Source organism: Equus quagga, chromosome 14, assembly GCF_021613505.1.
Source record: "Equus quagga isolate Etosha38 chromosome 14, UCLA_HA_Equagga_1.0, whole genome shotgun sequence".
Lineage (NCBI taxonomy): Eukaryota > Metazoa > Chordata > Mammalia > Perissodactyla > Equidae > Equus > Equus quagga.
In genome coordinates this window covers 54588708-54612089 of record NC_060280.1, presented here as the reverse complement: position 1 = coordinate 54612089, position 23382 = coordinate 54588708, and the positions used below count along the sequence as shown (strand labels likewise).

Genomic DNA, 23382 nt, shown 5'->3' with positions numbered 1-23382 from the left:
ACTTTTTGGATATGACACCAAAAGCACAAGCAACAAAGGCATAAATAATTGAGTAATACTCCATCAAACTAAAAAGCTTCTTCACAGCAAAGGAAAGAATCACAAAATTTAAAAGGCAACCTATAGAATACTACCTGATTCTTTCATAAGAAGAAGTCCAGAGAGGTAAAAAACAGAGTCTCATTTAAAAATATAAAAAGGCATAGATATACACAGCCATCCACATGAGCAATGCAATAGCTATGTCACAAGATCCTTGGAAACATTCCTTGCCCAACAGGAAGATCTTGATCACTTTGAGCATTTTTTTTTCTTTACTTTTATCCTGCGTCGTAAGAAGAGCACCACAGAGGTCATGGCTGGTAAAGTTTTTGTTTTGTTTTCTTTGTTTGTTTTTTCATCAGATTGTGTCTTTCGGAGGGAATATTTAGGGGACAGTATTGACTTCAAGTTTTTCTACTGGACTCGGTATAGTTTGTGGGGGATCACCATGGGCTGTTGTCCCTAATAGGAGACTTAAAAATGACGTAATTGTGACCATTACTGACTCTGACTTCCCGGGACAGACTCATCAAAGCAATAGCACAGGTGGAGCTCCTCGGGCTCCTGGTAACCCACCAAAGCAGAACAAGGAGAATAGTTTGGATAAGTACAGTCTTATTTTAACTTAGCTGGGTTAGAATTCTGGGAGTGGGCATCCATGGGCTTAGAACGAATGGAAGAGATCTTAGCTATAGTAAATTAGTCATTCCTTGGGACATCTAACTAATACAGAAAGAATCTAGAAAAAAGAATCCTGGGTATTGAGGTGACACAGTGATATTTCGTAAGATATTTATAAGTCTCAATGTTTCCATACTGCCAACAGACAAGAGACTAAAGGAAAAAAGGAAAATATTTGTTAACTCAGTATCGGAGGACACAGTTGACAACTTGCTGGATGACTTACTAAGTGAAAAGGTGCTGAACCAAGAGGAGATTGAAATAGTGAAAAAGACAAATGTTACAACTATAGCCAAGGCCCGTGACTTGATTGACTTTGTGATCTGCAAAGGGTCCCGTGTTAGCCAAATATTTATTGACTATATCTGCAAGAGAGATTCCACCCTTGCTTACAAGTTGGAATTTTCTTCAGGTAAGATTCCTTGATTCTGTTTAAGGGATGTCTCAACTTGCCCTTGTATCTTGTTACTGAATTTCTGCCTTCTTATTCACTTGTTAGATCAGAGATGACTCATCAGCTCTTAACCTCATAGCTACTCACCATCAGGATAGCAATCATGTGCCACAGATCATACTAAACTGCTCTCTCTGTTCTCTTTTCCTTTGTCCCTGCAAAATGCTCCCAGTTTTCTGCTTCATGTTTGCACTACATGTTACTCTTTGTTTGAAGTATCTTTATATTAGAGGGTAGTAATTCGATCCTATGGAAATAACTTGAAAGACTTTATTCTAATCTTCCCAAAGAAATGAAAGACAAAGACCTTTACTTTGTCATTGACAGTAGGCTTTTGTGGGTCATGAAGGCACCTGAAGAGAAATTGGATGCACTTTCCTCTCCTCTTCTCTCTACTTATTAGATTTAGACAGGTTTTTAAGCCATTTCTCTGGCAACGTCTCCCCACCTGCCAAAATTTATAACTCAAGTTTTTCAATAATGATGTAACTAACATGCCATTTCTTCTGCATGAGCAGTGTCATTATTTTCCCTATTTTTTGTTTTTACAATTAGAAATCGTTCTCCTAGTCTTCATTGTGCCAAATCCAAATGCTTTTGCCTCATGAAAGAAACTAAATACTAGTGCCAACAGTCAGGGTAGTAGGGTCCAAAATAGAGTACTCAATAAAATGTCTTTCCATAACTTGAAACACTGTGCCCTTCCATTTTCATGAGGCCAAAGCCCACAATTCTTAACTTGGCACACATTCTACCTCTCCAGGCTCAGCTTGTATCCCACTTTGCACAACTGTCCATGTTCTATCTAATAAAACACAGTCTCATTTCAAGGGCCTTGTACTAAATTGATACTAGGACCTAGATGTCCTTCGACGTACCTTACCAGTGAGACACTCAGTTTGTGAAAAAATTTAGCTCAAAATTTAGCCTGAATTTCTTGAACTGACCAGTTCATTCATTCATTTTTCTCAACAAAAACTTCTGAGTAACTACTGCCAATGACTCTTTTTGACCTTGGGCATATGTAACTTTAAAATAAGACTCACATGTATTTGAGACTGTAGTGGGGAAGGGGTGACAATTAGAGGTAAAAAATAAGTAAAATTTTTGTAGATATTTATAGAACTATAAAGAAAACTGAAATATGATAATGAGATAGCTTAGCATAGAAAATGACTGGAAGGTTCCACCTGGATTAGGTGGTCAGTTAAGGTCATGCTTATTATATGAATGACAAAAGCCAGTCTAGGTCCAGGGCAAGAAAACCACAAAAAGAGGGGATAGTAAGTGCTGGTAGAATGGATCTGGGGGATGAAATAGGTAGAAGATTAGGAAAATAGTGGAATCAAGGAACAACCTCTAGGTTTTCAGCTTGGTCAAATGAATGGATAGTGGTGTCATTTGTTAAGAAGCAGAAATGTGAGAAAAAGTTAATTAAGATGGTTGAGGCTATCAGGAGTTTGGATGCACTAATCTTGAGATGCTTATTATATCCAAGAGTAGATGATAAGCAGAAAGTTGATTACATAAGTCTGGACCTCAGAAGAACTGGAGACATTAAGTTGGGAGCTATCTGTTTAGCATCATGGAACTGAATGAGGTCACACTGAGATAGAAAACAAAAAAGAGGCCTATAACAAAGCACCAGGATGATTTCAGTAATCCCAGGAATCAAAGATAGCACTAAAATCTAGACTGAAACAACTCACCACAGTCTGCAGGAGCAATGGCAGCCAGGAAACATTGCTATTTTCTGATTTAATGTGAGCCATATATGTGTACATAATACCTAATTCTGATTCCATTGTTTTCTGAGTCCACATTATGTTTGTAGTAGCTAGACAGTAATAATGATAACACTTCTATAAAGCTTAACATATGCAAGCGCTATTCTAAGTACTTCTTGTATATTAGCTTACTGAATCCTCACAAAAATCTAAGGAGGAAGGTACTATTTTTGTCCTCACTTTCAGTCAAGGAAACTGAAGAACAGAGACATTAAGTAATCTATGTTCATATGGCTGCCAGGTAGCAGAAGGAAGATTCAAGTCTCTTTCCAAAATCCATCTTTGTGACTATTAAGTGGTAGCGACTCTTGAACAAGAAGGTCTTTCTATTCAGTGATGCTAAACTGATAAACTGGACATCTATGGGAATCCTGTTATTTGTGACTCTGCACCAAGCACACTGTTAATTTTGATTATTTTCTTACTCCACTCAATGTTTATAGTAATTAAAGGAAAAAGACCCCTTTGTCCAGTCTTTTTTCCTTCTTAGGGGGTCATTTTTGGCTTTTTGGTATCATTTCCCCAAAAGTAAACTAAAGACTAGTCAGAGGAGAAACGTCCATCAAGATTCTCCCGTCTGAATCTGCCCTCCTGATGGTCCTCAACACACTTGCTCCAGGACACTGACCTCTGCTCTGAGCTCTGGGTCTTCAGCAAGGACAGCTAACAACCCTCACCACTCCCAAGCACCACAGCAGGCCTCATGCTGCCCTGTTACTCAGCCACTCCACAACATCAACAACAAATAAAACATCTCCTCCATTGTTCAACTGAAGCAAGAACCCAGATTTTAAAAATAACCTTATGTAGAAATCAAGGAGAAACAAGAGTCGAATGTCTGTATCTATGTATAATGTGGGAAGAGAGGGAGGTACTTATACAAAACAAAAATCACTTCTAGTTATTCTCAGGGACTCGCCAATCTTTCTAAATAAGAGACTAGATTTAAACGAGATTCTTAGTGAGTTCCAAGAATTGAGGCAGATCAATAGAATCTTGTTAGACCTCTTTCCTTCTAGTCTTCCCCAAAGAGTCACAGGCATGCATTTCTGCATCTTGGTACATCTCGGAACTAGATAACTTTCGCCACAAAGGGGCTGTCTGTCTGACCTGGCCACAATTCATCTATGTTGGACAAAACTATAACTCTTATAAGCTAAGATGTCTTCTTACAAAATTTTCTTCTATCCTTCAAGAGAATGAGTGCCCTTCTCTGTAATGGTTTCTAGGGTGATGTAAGGTATAGGGCCCAACAAAAGAGCCAGTATACCAGGTATCACAATTCTAATTGTTCCATGTCTTTTAAAGCCTTTCCAGAAACTCTTTCTAGAAGAACAGAGTCAGCATCCACAGAACCCATAGGCAAACTCAAGCTTTGTCCTCGTGAAAAATTCCTGGAAATACGCAAAACGGACGCTGGAATGGTGAGATACTCAACGAATGGAATGGGGAAGTAAAAAGAAGTGGAGTTTCCCTAGATATAAAATATGCAGCTGTCCTGAGAGTGATAAATCTTTTTTAGTGATGATGTCTTGAAACACTATAAGGGTTAAAAGATAATTGTAGGTAAGTATTTTATTCTAGTAGGAAAATTAGATATGCAATAATGAAATAATAATGCTGCAATGCATTATATATAAATGATAATATATATATATTTATATGTGGATGTTATAAAAAGTAATGTCCCTTATAGGGACATAAAGATTTAGTTACCATCAACCTGGACTGAAGTAGGTGGAAAATATCCTGAATGTTGAGAAGACTTGAGATGGATCTTGAGTATTACATGAGGTTTGCCTAAATGAAAGAGAGTGGAGAGGAAAGAGAGAAAATATTCTAACGCCCTCCACAAAACCGTTGAATAAAAGTTCCACATCTGTTCTTGTTCACCACTCTGGAGTTTTGCTTTCCTTTTTTTTTTGGTGAGGAAGATTGGCCCTAAGCTAACATCTCTTGCCAATCTTCTTCTTTTTGCTTGAGGAAGACTGCCCCTAAGCCAACATATGTGCCAACCTTCCTCTATTTTGTATGTGGGATGCCACCACAGCTTGGCCTGATGAGTGGTGTGCAGGCCCACTCCCAAGATCCGAACCTGCAAACCCCAGGCCACCAAGGCAGAGTGAACCCAACAACTACGCCACTGGGCTGGCCCCAGGTTTTGCTCTTTTAATCATATGTTGGGTTAGAGCCCATTCCCCATTCCTTTTGCTTGCTTTCAGAAACTCCTTCTACTATCCATTAGCAGGAGAGTATAAAGAAACAGTTCTGGCAAAAGTTAGCAGCCAAACAAATAGCTGTCATATCCTTGAGAGTGTAACTCTGACTATGCTGTGGATATGCAAGAAGAAATGCCAGGCATCTAACTTGCCTTTGTTCTACAGATTTATCCAATAAGAAAGAAGGGGGACCGCACTCGTCTAGCCCTCATCATCTGTAACACAGATTTTGACCACTTCCCAAGGCGTAATGGGTTCAACCATGACATTATTGGGATGAAGGGGCTGCTTGAGGACCTGGACTACAGTGTGCATGTGGAAGAGAACCTCACAGCCAGGGTAAGAGTCCCTCCTCTCTACAGTATATATAAACCTACATTACCATGTACCTCTAATGACTAACCAGCTTTGTAATTTGGGGCTATTTATTTAATTTATCTAGAAGCCACCTTTTTAAACTTTAAAATGGAAGATTAAAGCTAGTATCTATAATCATCTATACTTCCTTTGAGCAGTGTATATGTACATTACATGTATATGTATATATATACATGTGTTTGCATGTGTATATATATTTCAGCCACAGTGTTGCCATTACTGTTTTAGCCATTTTATTATTATTAAAACAAAAGCCCCTCACTTTACTTTACTTAGGAATCACACACACACACACATACATGTACACACACACATGCACAAACTTTTTGTTCCAGAATGTGGTGGTGTGGTGACAGCTGGAGAAGGGGTTCACCCGGAAGTCATTGTAGTCATAGAGGACACAGCCACTGAGAGAACTGTGGCAACACTGGGGTATGTGGGTATGTGGAGAAGTAGAACATCCTAACTCCTCTCTTCTACTGCTCTCTGATTTCTTCCAATCTTCTGCTAGTGCCTTCTATTAGCCAAACACAATTTGAAGCTTGTTAACAGGAGAGCCCAACAGGTGTGATTCATAGAGCCACAAAACAGGGATGATAAGAGCAGGGAATGAATCTAGGGATTGGAAGTAAAAAATAACAAGCACAGGAGAGTGATGTCAGTGAATATAGAGGAGTAGGAAATGCCAAGAATCCATCTCTCTCTCTTCCTGGAGAACAACTGTACTGACAGAAACAGTCTAAATTGACTGTTTTCAAATTCCCAAGTTTATTTGAACACTTGCAGTTTCTAGAGAACAGCTCAGCTGGTAAATTGCAGTTAATTTCAGTCAATTTCAGCTGTCAGCACAGTGGTTCCTACACATCCATCACCCCCAAGTCCTGTGGCAGGCAGCTGCGGGGCCAGCAACCTGCATTTATGGTGTCACTTGATGGATCCAGAGTGGACAATAAGGACTTTGGCCTTCAAATATCAGGGTTCTGTATTCTGATGGTGTCATATCCTTGAGAGCTGTTTTGGATTACTGAAGGGTGGGCACAGAAACTGGATGCTGTTGTTTCCGTCCCCATGGACTGAAGTGGCTTCCAGGAGATTTAAAGTAGGTGCGCCAGGTATTTTTGGACATTCAAAAACAACCACAAATACTGGAGAACTTAGAAACCTGTGCTCAGGTTCACAAAAACCTGAGAAGACCAAGCTTTCACCTTAGGCTAATCTTTGGTACAGAGATACACTAAAACAATGATAACAACAACAGCAATTGCAAACCTTGGAACAAGGTGAGAAAGTGACTTCCAGAATTATAACATTATAAAACTCCAATATCCAGTTTTTAACAAAAAATCACAAGGCATATGAAGAAATGGGAAAGCACAGGTCATTTAAAGGGAGAAAAATGAATGGAAAGAAATTATCCCTGAGGGAGCCCAGGTGGCAGATTTATTAGATAAGACTTAAAACAACTGTCTTAAAAATGCCCAAAAAGCTAAAGGAAGACATAAGCAAAGACAGGAATAAGATATATTAACAAAACGAGAATGTCAATAAAGAAAAACAATGAAATGGAAGCAAAAAGAAATTCTGGAACTGAAAAGGATAGAAAAGCAAGAAAGAATAGCGATGAAACCAAAACTTGGTTCTTTGAAAAGATCAACAAAGTTAACAAAATTCTGGCTAAACTGACAAAGAAAAAGAAATAAAGAAGATGCAAATAAATAAAGTAAAAATGACATTAGAGATATTAGTTCTGTTCCTACAGGGATAAAAAAGGATTATAAGGGAGTATTATGAACAATTGTACACCAACAAATTAGATAACATGGGTGAAATAGACAAATTCTTAGAAACACACAAACTAATAAGACTAAATCATAAAGATACACAAATTCAGAATAAATTTGGAATAGTAAAGAGATTGAATTAGTAAGGAGATTGAATTAGGGCAAAGAAAAGTCCTGGACCAGAGGTCTTCATTGGTGAATTCCACCGAACATTTGAAGAATTAATACTAATCTTTCTCAAAGTCTTTGAAAAAGTTGAAGAGGAAGGAACACTTCCTAATGTATTCTGTAGGGCCAGAATTGCACTGATACTAAAGTTAGACAAAGGCATTATAAAATAGAAAATTACAGAGCAATATCCCTTGTGAATATAGATGTGAAAATCCTCAACAAAATATTATTAAATGGAATCCAACAGAATATTAAAAGGATATTTACCCTGGTCAAGTGGGATTTGTCCCAAGAATGTAAGAGTGATTCAACTTAAGAAAATCAATCAATGTATTACATCATATTAATAGAATTGAATGAAGCAGTAAAAAGACATGATAATCTTAGTTGGTACAGAAAATGACATATGACAAGGTCAAACATTCTTTCATAATGAGAACTCCCAGAAAACTAGAAATAAAGAGAAAATTCCTTAGAATGATAAAAGCTATTTATGAAAAACCCACAGCTAACATTACACTCAATAGTGCAAGACTGAAAGCTTTCCCACTGAGATGAGGAACAATACAAGGGTACCCACTTTCACTGCTACTATTCAACATTGTAATAGAAGTTCTAGCCAGACCTGTTGGACAACAAAAATGGATAAAAGACATCTAAATTGTAAATAGAGGGGTAAAATTATCTCCATTCACGGGTGACATATCCTATATATAGAAAATATTAGAGAATTACAAGAAATCTGCTAGAACAAATAAATGAATTCAGCAAAGTTTCAGGGTACAAGATCAATATAGAAAAATTTGTCTTGTTTCTATACACCAGCAATAAACATATGAAAAGAAAATTAGAAAAGCAATTTCATTTACAATAGCACCTAAAATGATTAAATACTTAGGAATAAATCTAACAAAGAAGTTAAAAGACTTATATACTAAAAACTACAAAGTGTTGCTGAAAGAAATTAAGGAAGATCTAAATAAGTGGCAACTCAACCTATTTTCATGACTTACTATTGTTAAGATGCTGATGTTCCCCAAAGAGATGCAACATAATTCCTATAAGAATTCCATAGGCCTTTGTTGTTTTAGAAACGGAAAAGCCAATCCTCAGATTCATATGGAATTGCAATGGGCCCCAATAGTCAAAGCCATCTTAGAAAAGAAAAATAAGATAGAAGGACTCATACCTCCCAACTTTGAAATATACTATAAAACTACAGTAGTTAGAACAATGTGGTACTGGCATGAGGACAGACATATAGATGAATGGAATAGAATGGAGTAGCCAGAAATAAACCCTCATTTGTATGGTTAATTGTTTTTTGACAAGGATGTCAAGGCTATTCAAAGGGGAAAAGACAGTCTTTCAACAAATGGTGCTGGGAAAACTGGATATCCACATGCAAAAGAATAAACTTGGACCCTTGCCTTACACCATGTGTAAAACTAACTCAAAATGAATCAAAGATATAAACTTAAAAGCTAAAACTAGAAAACTATTAGAAGAAAACTTTGGAGAAAATCTTCATAACATTGGATTTGGAAACAACTTCATGGATGTCATCAAAAGAATAGTCAATAGTTGAAAAAAATAGATAAACTTGACTTTATCAAAATTAAGAACTTTTATGCTTTGAAGAAAACAATCAATAAAGTGAAAAGACAATCTAAAGGATGGTAGAAAATGATTGCAAATCTTACATCTGATAAAGGACTAATATTTCTAATAGATATAAGACTTTCAAAGCTCAACAACAACAATGGAATATAAACAACCCAGCTCAAAAGTGGGCAAAGGATTTGAATAGTTATTTCTCCAAAGAAGATATACAAAAGGTCAATAAGCACATAGAAAGATGCTCAGTATTATTAGTTACTAGGGAAGTTCAAATCAAAAGAACAATAAGACACCACTTCACACCTACTAGGTAGGCTACTAGAAAGAAACATACATATGAAAAATAAAAAGTATTGGCAAATGTGTGGGGAAATTGGAACCCTGTGCATTGCTGGTGGGAATGTAAAATGGTGCAGCCAGTGTAGAAAACAGTTTGGCTGTTTCTAAAAATGTTATACTACTATACAACCCACCAGTTCCACTGCTAGGTATATATCCAAAAGAATTGAAAGGGATTTGAAAAGATATTTGTACACCAATGTTCATGGCAGCATTATTCACAATAGCTAAAAAGTGGAAACAATTAAAGTGTTTATCAACAAAGGAATGGATAAACAAAATATCGTATATACATACATAAAATGGAATATTATTCAGCCATAAAGTGGAATGAAGTTTTGATATATGCTAGGACATGAATGGGTTTTGAAAATATTATGTTTAATGAAATGTCAGAAAAAGAACGACAACTATTGTATGATTCCACTTACATGATGTAGCTAGAATATGCAAATTCATAGAGAAAGAAAGTAGGATAGAGTTTACCAAGGGTTAGGAGAAGGGGATAGGAGGAGTTATTGTTTAATGGATACAGAGGTTTTGTTGGGGATGATGAAAAAGTTTGGGTATAGATAGTGGTGATGTATATAGAACACTTTAAATGTATTTAATGCCACTGAATTGTACAGTTATGAATGGTTACAATGATAAATATTATGTATATTGTGAAATACTTGTCAGAATTATTGTAGTAATTATGACATTAACAGAAGCCACAACAAAATAACAATGGCCATTTCTGAGAACATTCTATATATTGGACACTGTAAAGTGCCAGGCACTTTCCATCTATTCTTTGTATTGCTCAAAGCATCACTGGTAGAAAAGGTTGGTATCATGATCTGGTGTTTAAAGATTTACTCTCTTTCAGGCCATGGAGTTGGTGCTAAGGACATTTGCCACCCGCCCAGAGCGTGAGTCCTCGGATAGCACATTCTTGGTGTTAATGTCTCATGGCATCCTGGATAGAATCTGTGGGACTATGCACAGTGATGAAAAGCCAGATGTGCTATCTTATGACACCATATTCCAGATTTTCAACAATCGAAACTGCTCCTATCTTAAGGATAAACCCAAGGTCATCATCATCCAGGCCTGCAGAGGTGGTAAGTTCTGATGGGGTGCAAGGGACAAGGAGATGCGTGTCATGTAAGGTTGTACTATGTGTTTTATATCTAGTGAAAATGACTTTGTGCCTCACTTTAGTGCAATTATACCGAATAAATGTCTTTGGAAAAAATAGTTAGGGGTGATAATAGAGAAATTGGTATACAAGTTAAATATAATTGCCATCTACTCTCAGTGAACCATAGCAAGTGATGATGATATTGTTAACTCTAAATAAACTTTACATAGAATTATTAAAGTGGTGGCATGAAATGACTTTAATTTCAACATTTGCTTATCAAAATTTTATGATCTTTGACCCAAGAAGTGTTTCACATGATAGTGAGGGATCAAAATTTAATACAATGCTAAGTAAGTGAAAGAAGCCAGACCTCAAAGTCTACAGATTATATGATTCCATTTGCATGGCATTAGGAAAAATGTAAAAGTAAGGGGACAAAATCATGTCAATGAATGACAGGGGCAATCCTTCCAGAGAATGGAAGGATTATTCTGTGTCTTGATTGCACTGGTAGTTACATGATCATATATATTTATCAAAACTAGTTAAACTCTACACCTAAAAAGAGTGAATTTTACTGTATGTAAATTATACCTCAATAAACCAAAACCAAATTATTATGGCATTGCTTTCTCGCATAAATATTTTACTTCAAACTTTAACATAATTATATCCCTCGGGGGATGGCTTAGAAGGTAGAAGCAGCAATGGGAAAGGAATGGGAATGAAAAGACTGTTTTTGAATCTTGCATCTGTTGTTGAATAGAGCAAATACTCCCTTCCTTGACTTTGCACTGGGTTAACTTACTATCATTAAACCTCAAACTGCTCACTTCACTTAGGAATAGTCAATAGTAGTTTTTAGCACCATTAATGCTTCTGAATAATAGGTACCTTCCAGCTTCAGAAGGGAGTAGCTATTCATTTACATCCTGTTAGATGTGAATAAAGTTGTAAGCCTTTACTCTGTATGCATGTGTGTGTGTGCGTGTGTGTGGACGTGCATGCAGTGAATTGGCACACCTTCGTGAAAGAATATCCTGTTTATTTAGCTGTCAAAGGATTGGTAAAATAGGTTCAGCAGTGAATAACATAACAAGTCAGTGTTTCTTCAGCAAACAGTGGAGAACTGTGGGTCAGTGACTCTCCAGCAGCCTCAGCAGACAGCTCTGCACAGTCTCCAGAGGATGTACAGGATGATGGTGTTCGCAAGGCCCACGTGGAGAAAGATTTCGTTGCTTTCTGCTCCTCAACCCCACGTATGTAGTTTTCATTTGTAGGCAAGGATTTGCGGAGATGAGGCTTGCCTACCTGCATGATTTGGCCCATGATCCCAGGAAAGAACACAGGCTAAACGTCTTTGGAAGGCATTTTTAAAGGAATAGAGAGCTCATCCAAGTTTCTGCAGCTTTGTTTTATAGCTTCTTTATAGTCACCCAATCTCTTCCTACCTTTCCATCCACTCAGGTGCCAGTGTGCCATGGCCTGTGAGTAAGGGGTCAGCCAGTAAGCACACAGCAGGATTGGTTTAGTGAGTCTACTGTGTGTCACAGCATTGTTACTGCTGAGATTTTAAAAAGAAAAAGGGGACATGAGCTCCTTTGCAGAAAGTATATTTTCTAGTTTGGAAAATAAGAAATATAAATATGAAATATTGTTAAAAGATTATCCAATAATCAATAGCACTTGGTAAAGCGAGATTACAATGTAGGGGTAGTAAAGAGTTTTCGAGAATCTATTCCAAAACCCACCATGTTTAAGGTGATATAACTTGAAAAAGAAGATAGTATAATAGGGAGAATAGTATTATCTAGCCCGGACAAAAGTAGACAGAATTTCTAAAATGCTCAAGCAAAAGCTTATTTTTACTTAATATGTATTATTTATTTTACTTTTTATATATGTATATATATATTCTTATTTAATCTTTAGCACATCTGTGTCAGGTAAACACTATTATCTCACTCACAGAGATAAGGAAACTAAAGCTTACAATAATCATATAAATTGCCTGAATAAACACTGGTAGTATTTTGCCAGATATGAATCGAAGTCAGCTTGATTCTGAAGTTTAGGTTATTTTGGCTAAACCAACAAAAACAATAGAGAGCCTATATTATGTAGAATCTTGAACCATTCCAAAGTCAGAAACATGTAGACTTTTGTGCCCAGAAATGGGCTGCTAAAAGACCAGAACGTAACAGCCTTAGCAAAAGCAGTCTCTCGGTGATTCATCTAGGAATTGAACCAACCACTGTTAACTCAGAGAGAACACCTTCAGGGTTACCTGCTGACTGTCCTGTTATCTAAAGGGGCCATCAATGTTGTGGTATTGAAGCATCTTCTGAGCCAGACAGACATGGGTTCAATAACTGTTCCATCAATTTGTAGCTGTTCCACCTTGAGAAAATTTTCCAGATTAAGTGAGAGAACATTTGCTAGAAAATGTGATAGTATCAATTTAAACATATCTATTTTAGATTTTGAACCATAGAACTGTGATTCTAGAACTCTATTCCCTGATCTGTGGTGCTATAACTTTTACATGATGTCTTTTATGCTTCTCTCTAAATCCACCATGTTACTTTGTATTTAAAGCTAAGTACAGAGATCTCAGTCTTTATTTTTCCTACTTGCTTAAGTCTGTTTAGAAATATTTACAATCTATGACTTTTCTGAAAGGATGAAGGCTGTAACTCAAGATTTATCATTTCCTTTTATGCACAGATAATGTTTCTTGGAGAAGTGCACGTGGTTCTCTCTTCATTACACAACTCATAAATTATGTTCAAAAATATTCTTGGTGCTGTCACCTAACAGAAATATTTATGAGGGTAAGTAACACATTGTATGTTATGCTATTTATTCATTCATACAAGCCAAAGCAAATGTGTGTGATAACCCACCTGCATATTTTACACAAATGGTAGAATATTATTCACACTGAGGCACACCTTGCTTTTTAATTATTTCCAAAGAACTAGGCTCTGGTAGGTAAAGAAAGTTAATACATGTTGCATCTCTGTATTCAAAATATTAATTTGGGAGATAAGGAAGAGATAGCGAGAAATACAGAGTGCAGAATATTTGAAGAGAAAATTATAATCTGTGGAGATGATGTAGTATGGAATAATATTTACTTAAATATTTGGAATCACAGAAAATATTGTGGTATAAAAATTTATTTTTGATAAATATTTTTGATTTCCTTTGTAAATAAGAACTAGGGCTTCCTGATGCAGATAAAAACAGTAAAAAATGAACAGACAGAGTCTCTTATGTCATAGCTAATATTCTAGTAGGAGATATAGGTAGTAAAGATCACATTATTCAAAAATATGTCATTTCCAATTTTTAGGGAAATGAACAACAGAGTTTTGTGAGAGAGAATAAGGGAAAAGTTCTATGTTAGATATGGCTATCAGTAAAGTGTAAGTTTAGTGGAATAGGGCAATTTGTGTGCATTTTTGACTGGCATAAAAAGTATTCACTGGTCAATAAAAAGTGTTTAATGGAAGAGAGATGGGAGGGAGTGGGTAATGAGTGAAAAAAGAATCTGAGATAAGGTCTTAAGGAACAAGAATTTTGGATGGAATTCTCAGAGGACTGAGAGGAACAAGTCTTGATGAGGATTAGAGAGAATCTCCTAGGTTAGGGTCTCCAGTGCATAAACCCTGAGGTGAAAACTTGTGGTTGAAATCCAGGGGTCAGAGACGCCTGCTTCTAGCCAAGATGGCCTAGCAGAGACTAGATTTACACTTATGTCTAAAACAAACAAACCAAGAAAAAAACCAAGACAGACAAAATATATGAAGCAATAGTTTTCAAAACCCTGGACATTAGGCAATGAAGGACATTGATCCTGAGAAATGAGAAACAAACAAGTCTGAGCCCTGCGATGACCTCAGCTTATGATTTTGAGAGAGTTTTCAGGCCACAGTACAGAGAGGCAGAATCCAGTGGACTCCTCAAGTTGAGGAGGCAGAACTGACGATCCTGAAAGAGTGAAGTGGTCAGAGTTCATGGAACAGAATGTCAAAGAGGAGAAAGCTACAGAGAGAGAGAACTCTGGAGACCTTCAGAGGGTCCCCATCAAGAATTTAGTAGAGACTGTTCAGCGTCTGTGAGGAAACTACTGAATTAGAGGAAAGACTACCCTAAGGGGTTAGAAGGAGAAACAGTATGGTGCACATAGACCCAGGAATAGTGTCTACTGCCACCAGCCAGACTGGAAAAGTCTCATAATTTGCCTGCAGAGTACTCAGAAGGGTCTTGCCTAAGTTGTGGGGAATAAGGAACCTTGAAATAAACAATTTGCTAGTCCTTTCCAATAGATCTAAAAGCAAGACTCAGAAAGATCAAACTGCTCCCAAGTAACTTAATGCATCCAAGAACAAAGCACAAAAATACATACAAAAATATCCAGAACTTGAAAATATAAAATTCAAAATATATAATATCCAATAAAAATACAAGGGATGCAAAGAATCAGGAAAATAAAACCCACAATTGGCAGAATAATCAATCAATCAAAACTTATCTGTAACTGGCATAGATGTTAGGATTAAGCAAAAAGGACAATAAACAGTTATTGTAACAGTATTCCATACATTCAAATAGATAAGTAGAGTCATGGAAGATGTAAAAAGATGTAAATTGCATTTTGACGTATGAAAACTAGAATATGTGAGCTGGAAAATATACTGGATGAAATTAAAGCAGATTAGATATTGTAGAAGAAAAAAAATAATGATTTTGAAGAAACTGTACAAGATGAAGCACAGAGAGCAACAACAAAAATACAACAAAAAAAATAAAATCACCAGTGAGCTGTGAGACAAATTTAAAAAGCCTAACACATGTAAATGGTGTCCTGCAGGGAAAGAAACAAAATAACATTTGAAGAAATAGCAGCCAAAATGTTTCCAAATGTATTAAAAACTATAAACCCACAGATTTAAGAAGGGCAACAAACTTGAAGTATGAAAAAAGCTTAAAAAATACATTAAGGCCCATCTTGGTCTAATTTCTCTAAACTGTTGATAAAAAGATAATCCTAAAAGTAAAGAGAAAAAAGAGACATACTACATACAGTAAAGTATGGCAAGAAACAAAGTAAAGAATGGGAGCAGATTAATTATCAGAAACAATTCATGCTAGAAAACAATAGTGAAAGACAAAAAAAAGGTGATTCTAAAATTCTAAGTTCAGAAAAACATAAAAAATATATATACACTTTTGCTGAGGAAGATTTGCCCTCAGCTAACATCTGCTGCTAATCTTCCCTTTTCTTTTTACTTGAGGAAAATTAGCCCTGAGCTAACATCTGTGCTGATCTTCCCCTATTTTGCATGTGGGTCATCACCCCAGCATGACTGCTGAGTGCTGTAGATCTGTGCATGGGATCCAAACCTGTGAACCCATGCTGCCAAAGCAGAGAGAACCGAACTTAACCACTATACCACAGGGCCAACCCCATAAAAATATTTTTTAAAGACAAAGATAAAGTAGCGACATTTTCCGCCATACAAAGCTGAAATATTCTATCACTGGCAAACGAGCGCTATAAGAAATGTTAACAAAAGTCAGTTACATAGAAGGAAAATGGTAACATATGGAAATATAGATCTACGGGAAGGAATGGAAGTACTGGGAATGGTAAGCACATGGACAAATATATATATACATATATTTTTCTTTTTAAAGACACTCTTTAAAGGAAAATTGATGGTGTAACAAAAATAACAACACAAGGTGAGACTGTGATAAGTGAAAGTTTATACTATAAAACCTGAATTAACTACTAAAAGAACAAAATAAGGAATTATAGCTAAGAAGCCAACAAAAGACATAAAACAAAGTCACAACAATACTTAATCCAAGGGAAAGCAGAAAAACTGGAAAGGGAAAAAAAGAACAAATAATACAAATTTTAAAAATTAGTGAGGTGAAAGATTTAAACTTAACTTTATAAATAATCACATTAAATGTAAATGGTATCAATACATAAATCAAATGTTAGACATTGCGAGATTGCATTAAAAAAACAAGACTTGCTCTCTATATCAAACACACTTTACATATAATGAGACAAATATTTTAAATGTAAAATGATAGAAAAAGTGTATACCACACTAACACTAATCAACAATAAACTAGAATAGGTTATTAGAGTCGGATAAAATAAATGTCATATCAGAGAATATTAGGAGGAATAAAACTGTGTATAAGGATTATGGGATCAACTAATGGGAAGGACATATAAATTCGAAATATTTAGGCACTTAGCAGTTTTAATATGTAGGAACCAAAAATGGATAGAACTGCAGAGAGAAATAGACAAATCCATGGCTAGAGTCAGGGATTTCATTACCACTCTCTCAATATTTGATAGAACAAGGGCACAAAAAATGAAAGACAGAGAAGATATGAACAGCATAACTAAACAACTTGAGCCAATGGTGTGTATACAGCACTCCAATTGACAATAGTAGAATACATAATCTTTCCAAGTGCACATGAAATGTTTACCAAAATAAAACATATTTTGAACCACAAAACAAGTTTTAATAAGTTTAAAATGATTTCAGTCATACAGAGTATGTTCCAGCCAAAATGGAATCAAATTAGAAATCAATAATAAGAAAGTCTGTAGAAAATCCAAATATTTAATAATCTACTTCTAAAAAACACATGGATCAAAGGAGAAATTAAAATGGAAATTAGAAATCAATTTTAACTGAATGCCAATTAAATACAACACTTCAAAAACTATGAGATACTGCTAAAGAACTATGTAGAAAGAATTTTAACCCCAAATGATGAAATTAGTAAACAAGAAATGTCTCAAATCAATGACTTCATTTTCCATCTTACAACACTAGAAAAAGAAGAGCAAATGAAAAGAAGAATAAGAAAAAAAGGAAATAACAGAGGTAAGAATGGAGATTAATAAACTGGAAAATATAGAAACAGTAGAGAAAATAAGTGGAATCAAAAGATGATTCTTCTAGAAAATTAACAAAATTGATAGAAGTAAACAGACAATAAGAAAAAAAGTGGTGAAAACTATTATCAAGAATGAACAAGAAAAACTGACGTCATTGTGATTCTACAGATAGTAAAAAGATAAGGGAATATAATGAATAACATTATGCAAATAATTGCTACAACTTATATGAAATGGATACATTCCTTGAAATACACAAACTATGAAATCTCAGTCAAGAATGAGCAAATAACCAGAACAGCCCTATATAAATTAGACAGATAAAACTTGTACTTGAAAACATTCCCACAAGGAAAACTCCAGGCCCAGACGGCTTCAGTTGTGAATTCTACCAAACATTTAAAGAAGATATAATATCAATTCTATACACATTCATCCAGATAATTAAGAAGTAGGAAATATTTCAAAAACGGTTTTAAGGGACCAGCATTTTGCTGCTAACAATACTGGATAAAGACATTATAAGAGTGGGAAAATACAAATATTCCTCCTGCATGTAGATACAAAATTCCTAACAAAATTTTAGCAGGCAAATCTAACAATATATAGAAAGCAAAATACCTCATGACCAGGTATGATTTACCCCAGGAATGTAAGGTTGACATAACATTTGAAAAGTTAATCACTATAATTCCTTATTTTCATAAATGAAAGAGAGAAAGAAACAAAAGAGAAAGAGAGAGAGAAAAATAAAGAAAAAATAAGAAAGAAAAAAAGAAAATCCACATGACCATTTCAATAGACACAGAACAAACATTTGACAAAATCCAAATTCCCTTTGTTGTAAAAGACTCTCAGACACCTGGAAGGAGAATTTTCTTGTAGTGATGAAGAATATCTATGAAAACACTGCAACTAATATGATATTTAATGGCAAAAGACTGAATAATTACCCCCTAGGATTGGAAATGAGACATCTCTATGCCTAAGTCTCTTTTGTAAAAATGGGAATAAGGGTAGCATCTTTCTGGTAGGACTGAGATATGGATTTAATGAAATATTACGCACTAATGCCCCAGTAGAGGTTCTGGCACACAGCAAGTCTTTAAGCACTGAAAGCTGGTGACTGTCTACACAATGGTAGGGAGGTGGGGTTACACAGGAAAAACTTGAAGAAAGAAATAGAGATAAAGCAAATATAGGAAAATGTTAATAATTTGAACTGACCATACTAGTGTTCATTTTACTGCTTTTTTTCAAATTTTCTGTATGATTGGAAAAATATTTACAATAAAATTTTTGGGAAAAAAAATTAGCGTCCAGAAATAGACTCAAGCATGCATGGACAACTAACTTTTGGCAAAATTATGAAAGCAATTCAGCGGTGAATAGGGTGTTTTTAACAAATGGTACAAGGACAATTGGATATCCATATGTAAAAATAGTGAACACCTATTCACTCAAGAACCATATGCAAAAATTAACCCCAAATGTACCTGAGACCTAAATATAAAACCTACAATTATAAATCTCCTAGAATGAAAATTAGGAGAGAATTTTTTGCGACCTTGGGTTATGCAATTATTAGCCATGAAGCCAAAAGCATGATCTATTAAAAAATGATAAATTTGACATCAAAAATAAGGTTGTCTCTTCTTCTAAAGACATATTTAGGAAATTAAAGAGACAATACAGATTGGAAGAAAGTGTCTGATTTTTTTTCATAATATAAAAATAACTTTTATTCATGACATGTAAAGCTTTATAATATATAAAACTTTTATTCATAATATATGAAAAACAAAGAAGTCTCAATACTCAAATATGGGAAAAATAAAACTAAAACAATCACAAAAAATTTGAACAGACATTTCACACACACACACAAACTCATGGCAAAGTAGTACATGTAAAGATGTTCATAAGTCATGAGGAAAAAGCAAATTAAAACTGAAATGATTAACAATGAACACCTTTTAGAATGGATAAAATTAAAAAGACTGAGCACACTAAAAGTTGGGATGTTTAGGGGGGAACTGAAACACTCATACAGTGCTGCTGAGAATGTGAAATAACCCATCCACTTTGGAAAATACTTCAAAAGGCTCTTCAATAGGTAGTCACACACCCACCACATGACCCAACTATTCCTGTTCTAGACATTTACCCCAGAGAAATGAAAGTATGTGGTCATAAAAATACTTTAACATGAGTATTCATAACAGCTATATTTGTAATAGCTCAAAACTGGAAACCAACTAAATGGAACAATTAAAAGGACAAATAATGGTGTAACCATAGAGTGGAACATTGCTCAGCCATAAAAAGGAATCAACTATTGATGCATATAACTTCATGGGTAAATCTCAACATAATTAGGCTGAATGAAAAAGGTGAGATTAAAAAACTATACCTAATGAATGATTTTGTTTATATGAAATTCTAGAAAATACAATGTCACCTGTATTGACAGAAAGCACATCATTATTTGCTTGGGAATTGGGGGCACAGTTTGGAAAGGAGAAATTACAAAAGGTTGTGAGAAAACTTCTGAAGATGATAGACATGTTTATTACATTAATTGTGACGATGGTTTACCAGTATCCGTATATGTCAAAACTCATGAAATTGTTCACTTTGAATATGTGCAGTTTATGTCAATTTTACTTCAATAAAGCTCTTCTTTTTCAAATCTGGAGATCAGAAATAGAGTTAATGGAATAATTGAGGTTGGTGGGTGTTGAATTTGTTGTCATAATAAACTACCACAGACTTAGTGGCTTAAATAATAGAAATTGATTTCTCACAGTTCCGGAGGCTGGAAGTCTAAGATCAAGGTGTCAGGAGGGTGGTTTCTTCTGAGGCCTTTCTCCTTGGCTTTCAGTTGGCCTCCTCACTGTGTCCTCACATGAGCTTTTCTCCGTGCACTCACGTTCCTGATGTCTCTCCTTGTGCCCAAACACGCACCAGTCAGACTGGATTAGGGTGCCCTCTAATTGCCTCATTTTAACCTACCCACCTTTTGAAAGGTCCTATGTCCAAATATATCCACAATCTGAGGTACTAGGGTTAGTGGCTTCGATGCACCAGTGTACAGATTTTGGGGGAACATAATTCAGCCCATAACACTGGGGTCTTGAACTCAGTGGGAATTTATTTGAAGGTAAGGTTTAGGCTCTGACTTAGGGTATCAAGTTACAGATGTCAGTCAGGAATTGTCAGCATAATTAAGGGCTTGATCACTTTTTAGGTTGTTATAGCTATTCTTCCCTCACTTATCTACAAAAGTCCTCAGTCCTGATCATCCTCATGTTGGCCAATGGTGCGATGGGCTCTATTTCTGAACAAGGGGCAGGACTCAAAACTTTCTTTTTATTTTCAGGTTCAACGATCATTTGAAGAACCAGGTGTTAAAGCCCAGATGCCTTCACTTGAAAGACAAACAATGACCAGACATTTTTACCTCTTTCCAGGCAATTAAAATTAATAAGTACCTACAGATGATGTTAGCAAATCAAGAAATCGACAATACCAGGGGACAGAGTGGGGTAATAGTTTGTGCTCAAATGGACTACACAATATTTTTTATTTATTGTTTTATTCTTGCCTTCTTCTAATATCCATCAAAAAGAAAATTTTGTCTTTTGGCCATGGACTAGTAACTGATATTATCATTATCTTTCTGCCATAAATATTTCAAAAAGTACGCAAAGAATTTGGTACAGCTATTTTCATATATTGGACAACAGGAAGTGCAGGACCGCTTTTACTAAGAGAAGAGAAACAAATAAGGTAAACCCTAAAATTATGCCTCTGCCATTCATGGTTTTATGCCAAAACAAAATTTCTGGTATACAGTGCAGGAAGGGATAACAAGCAAAATGTGGCAGTCTCATTGAGTCAGGAAACAGAGATCAGAATTCAGGGATGTTGAGGCAGCTGAAATGTGAAGGATTGAATTCCGGAGGTGAGGGAGATATACAGAGAAAGCACTCCAAATAGCTATAGAGTGGTCCTCTTGAGTCATTGGCTGAATATTTCATTCTCCAATGAGAGGGGTTTGCCAATCTCTTTTTCAAGAGTTCATAATATCTTCCTCGCTCTGGTGTCTGTCTGCAGTACTGCAGGTTCTGTGGTGCTGCAACAAACAACCTGAGTTCTTCTTTCTTTTCAGTGGCCCTAAAGCATTCCAAGTTTGCTGCTTTCCTATCAGTGCTCTGAATCAGGTGAGACAGAAACCCCTACCTTGAACAACTCCCAAAAAGCCATGATATTAGATGTACATTCCGCTCTTCTCTTTCCCTCCTGAGCAAGAAGCTTCAGGTTGGGTGTTTTCTGCCTATCATGCTGAGTTGTGCCGGCTTGGGGAAAGGGCTATCACACTGAAATGCAACAGCTTTCCTTACTTGTTTCAATGCAGTTGTTCTCAGCTTTGTGCTTCCCTGGGATTTTATGACTTTTTAACTGGCTTCTGGAGATCTCAGAAAGGCTTTGTGGTATCAATAGCTGTCGTTGACAACTTATATAAAAGACTACAGTAGAAGATGCACTTTAAGGTAAATTGGGTCCTAATGTACCGCTAGTATTATGGTGATGATTACATTTAACTGATTTTGTTTTCTTGTGTTCTCCTGATATCAGTTTTTTTAAAACACATCAAAGCAAGGATGTTTCCTGTAATGAAAAGGGCAATACTTTCAAATAGTTATTTATTCATTCATACTCATGTGACAAGCCCACACACATTGTTATCTAGCAGTGGGAATGATCAGATCCTGATTCAGCAGAGATTGCCAACCACAGAGGAACCAGGTCTTTGATCAACGGAATGCATAAATATCTTAACTCTGATCTGAAATCATCATGAGGTATCCAAGGATATATCTAATATTGACAGTGGTTTGATAATTTCCCTATTCAAATTCGTTCTTCTATTGCGGACCACAGGCAGTTGAAATCTTACTTCATGCACTAACTTACTGTTCAGATACTTCTTCAATTTCTCACACTAACAGCCAACACTCTCTGTGGTCAAAATCTTTTTGAATATGCACAACGGTTTCAGTCAACAATTCCTGTATTCATATCAATAATAGTCATTGTATCTTGGAAACGTTCATACATTTTATTTAATTTTTAGTCACCAACACCCTTAAAATTTATGCTCTGAAAATAACTCAGTATCATAATTACTAAGACACCTAATTTTTGACTCCTAGTATCTGTCATCAATCACTCAATCACAGAAATTATCATTCCAGCAGAACAGCTGTTACCACTTACGTCAATTTGTTGACCATTCCTAGTCATTTGAGGATCATGTTGCTGCAAATGTCTCTTTACAATTTCTTACCATTCTTGAACAAAAAAGAGACATTTGGTGATTGGAGACTAATACTGTACACGATGAAGCTGTTGTTACTTCAGGAAATGGCTTAAGGTATCTTTTGCCAAACATTCCTTTATCCCTCTTTTCTGCAAGAAAGGACAGACAGTCCAGCCTTCTGTACTAGAAGCAAACTTGCCAGTCCCCCCAAGTTTATGTTATTTCTTGCTGTATTGCCATAAAACATAAAACAAATTAACTCTTTGTCTTTTGATTTCTTTGACGTGTAATACAATTATCCATGAGGAAGTGGGTAAGTGGAACCTTGAGATTAAAGGTGGGATTTCCTAATTTAAGGTACATTTACTGTACAAAAATGTTCATTTTGCATTAATGAATAAGCTGCACTTCAGCTGAATCCAAATTCAGTGGCTCTGGAATCTTTTCAAGATACAACTTCAGTGTCAAAGTCTTTTGCTGCCTGCCCAGAACCTTAAATTACTGTT

At 35.8% G+C, this 23382-nt stretch overlaps 1 protein-coding gene across 2 annotated transcripts; it reads left to right on the top strand.

Moving 5' to 3' along the window:
* The first annotated feature begins 337 nt into the window (after positions 1-337).
* On the top strand, positions 338-23109 carry LOC124252428 (caspase-1-like). 2 transcript variants are annotated; one of them, XM_046685926.1, is made up of 9 exons: positions 338-362; positions 869-1135; positions 4273-4388; positions 5349-5522; positions 10344-10578; positions 11717-11860; positions 13329-13435; positions 17486-17536; positions 20933-21000. In XM_046685926.1, exons 1-8 carry the CDS (start codon positions 356-358, stop codon positions 17501-17503), a joined length of 1068 nt encoding a protein of 355 aa, XP_046541882.1. In that variant the 5' UTR covers positions 338-355; the 3' UTR covers positions 17504-17536; positions 20933-21000. The 2 variants fall into 2 exon arrangements, with proteins under 2 accessions (XP_046541882.1, XP_046541881.1); XM_046685925.1 differs by lacking the exon at positions 17486-17536 and having other exon boundaries at positions 20933-23109.
* Positions 23110-23382: the final 273 nt, after the last annotated feature.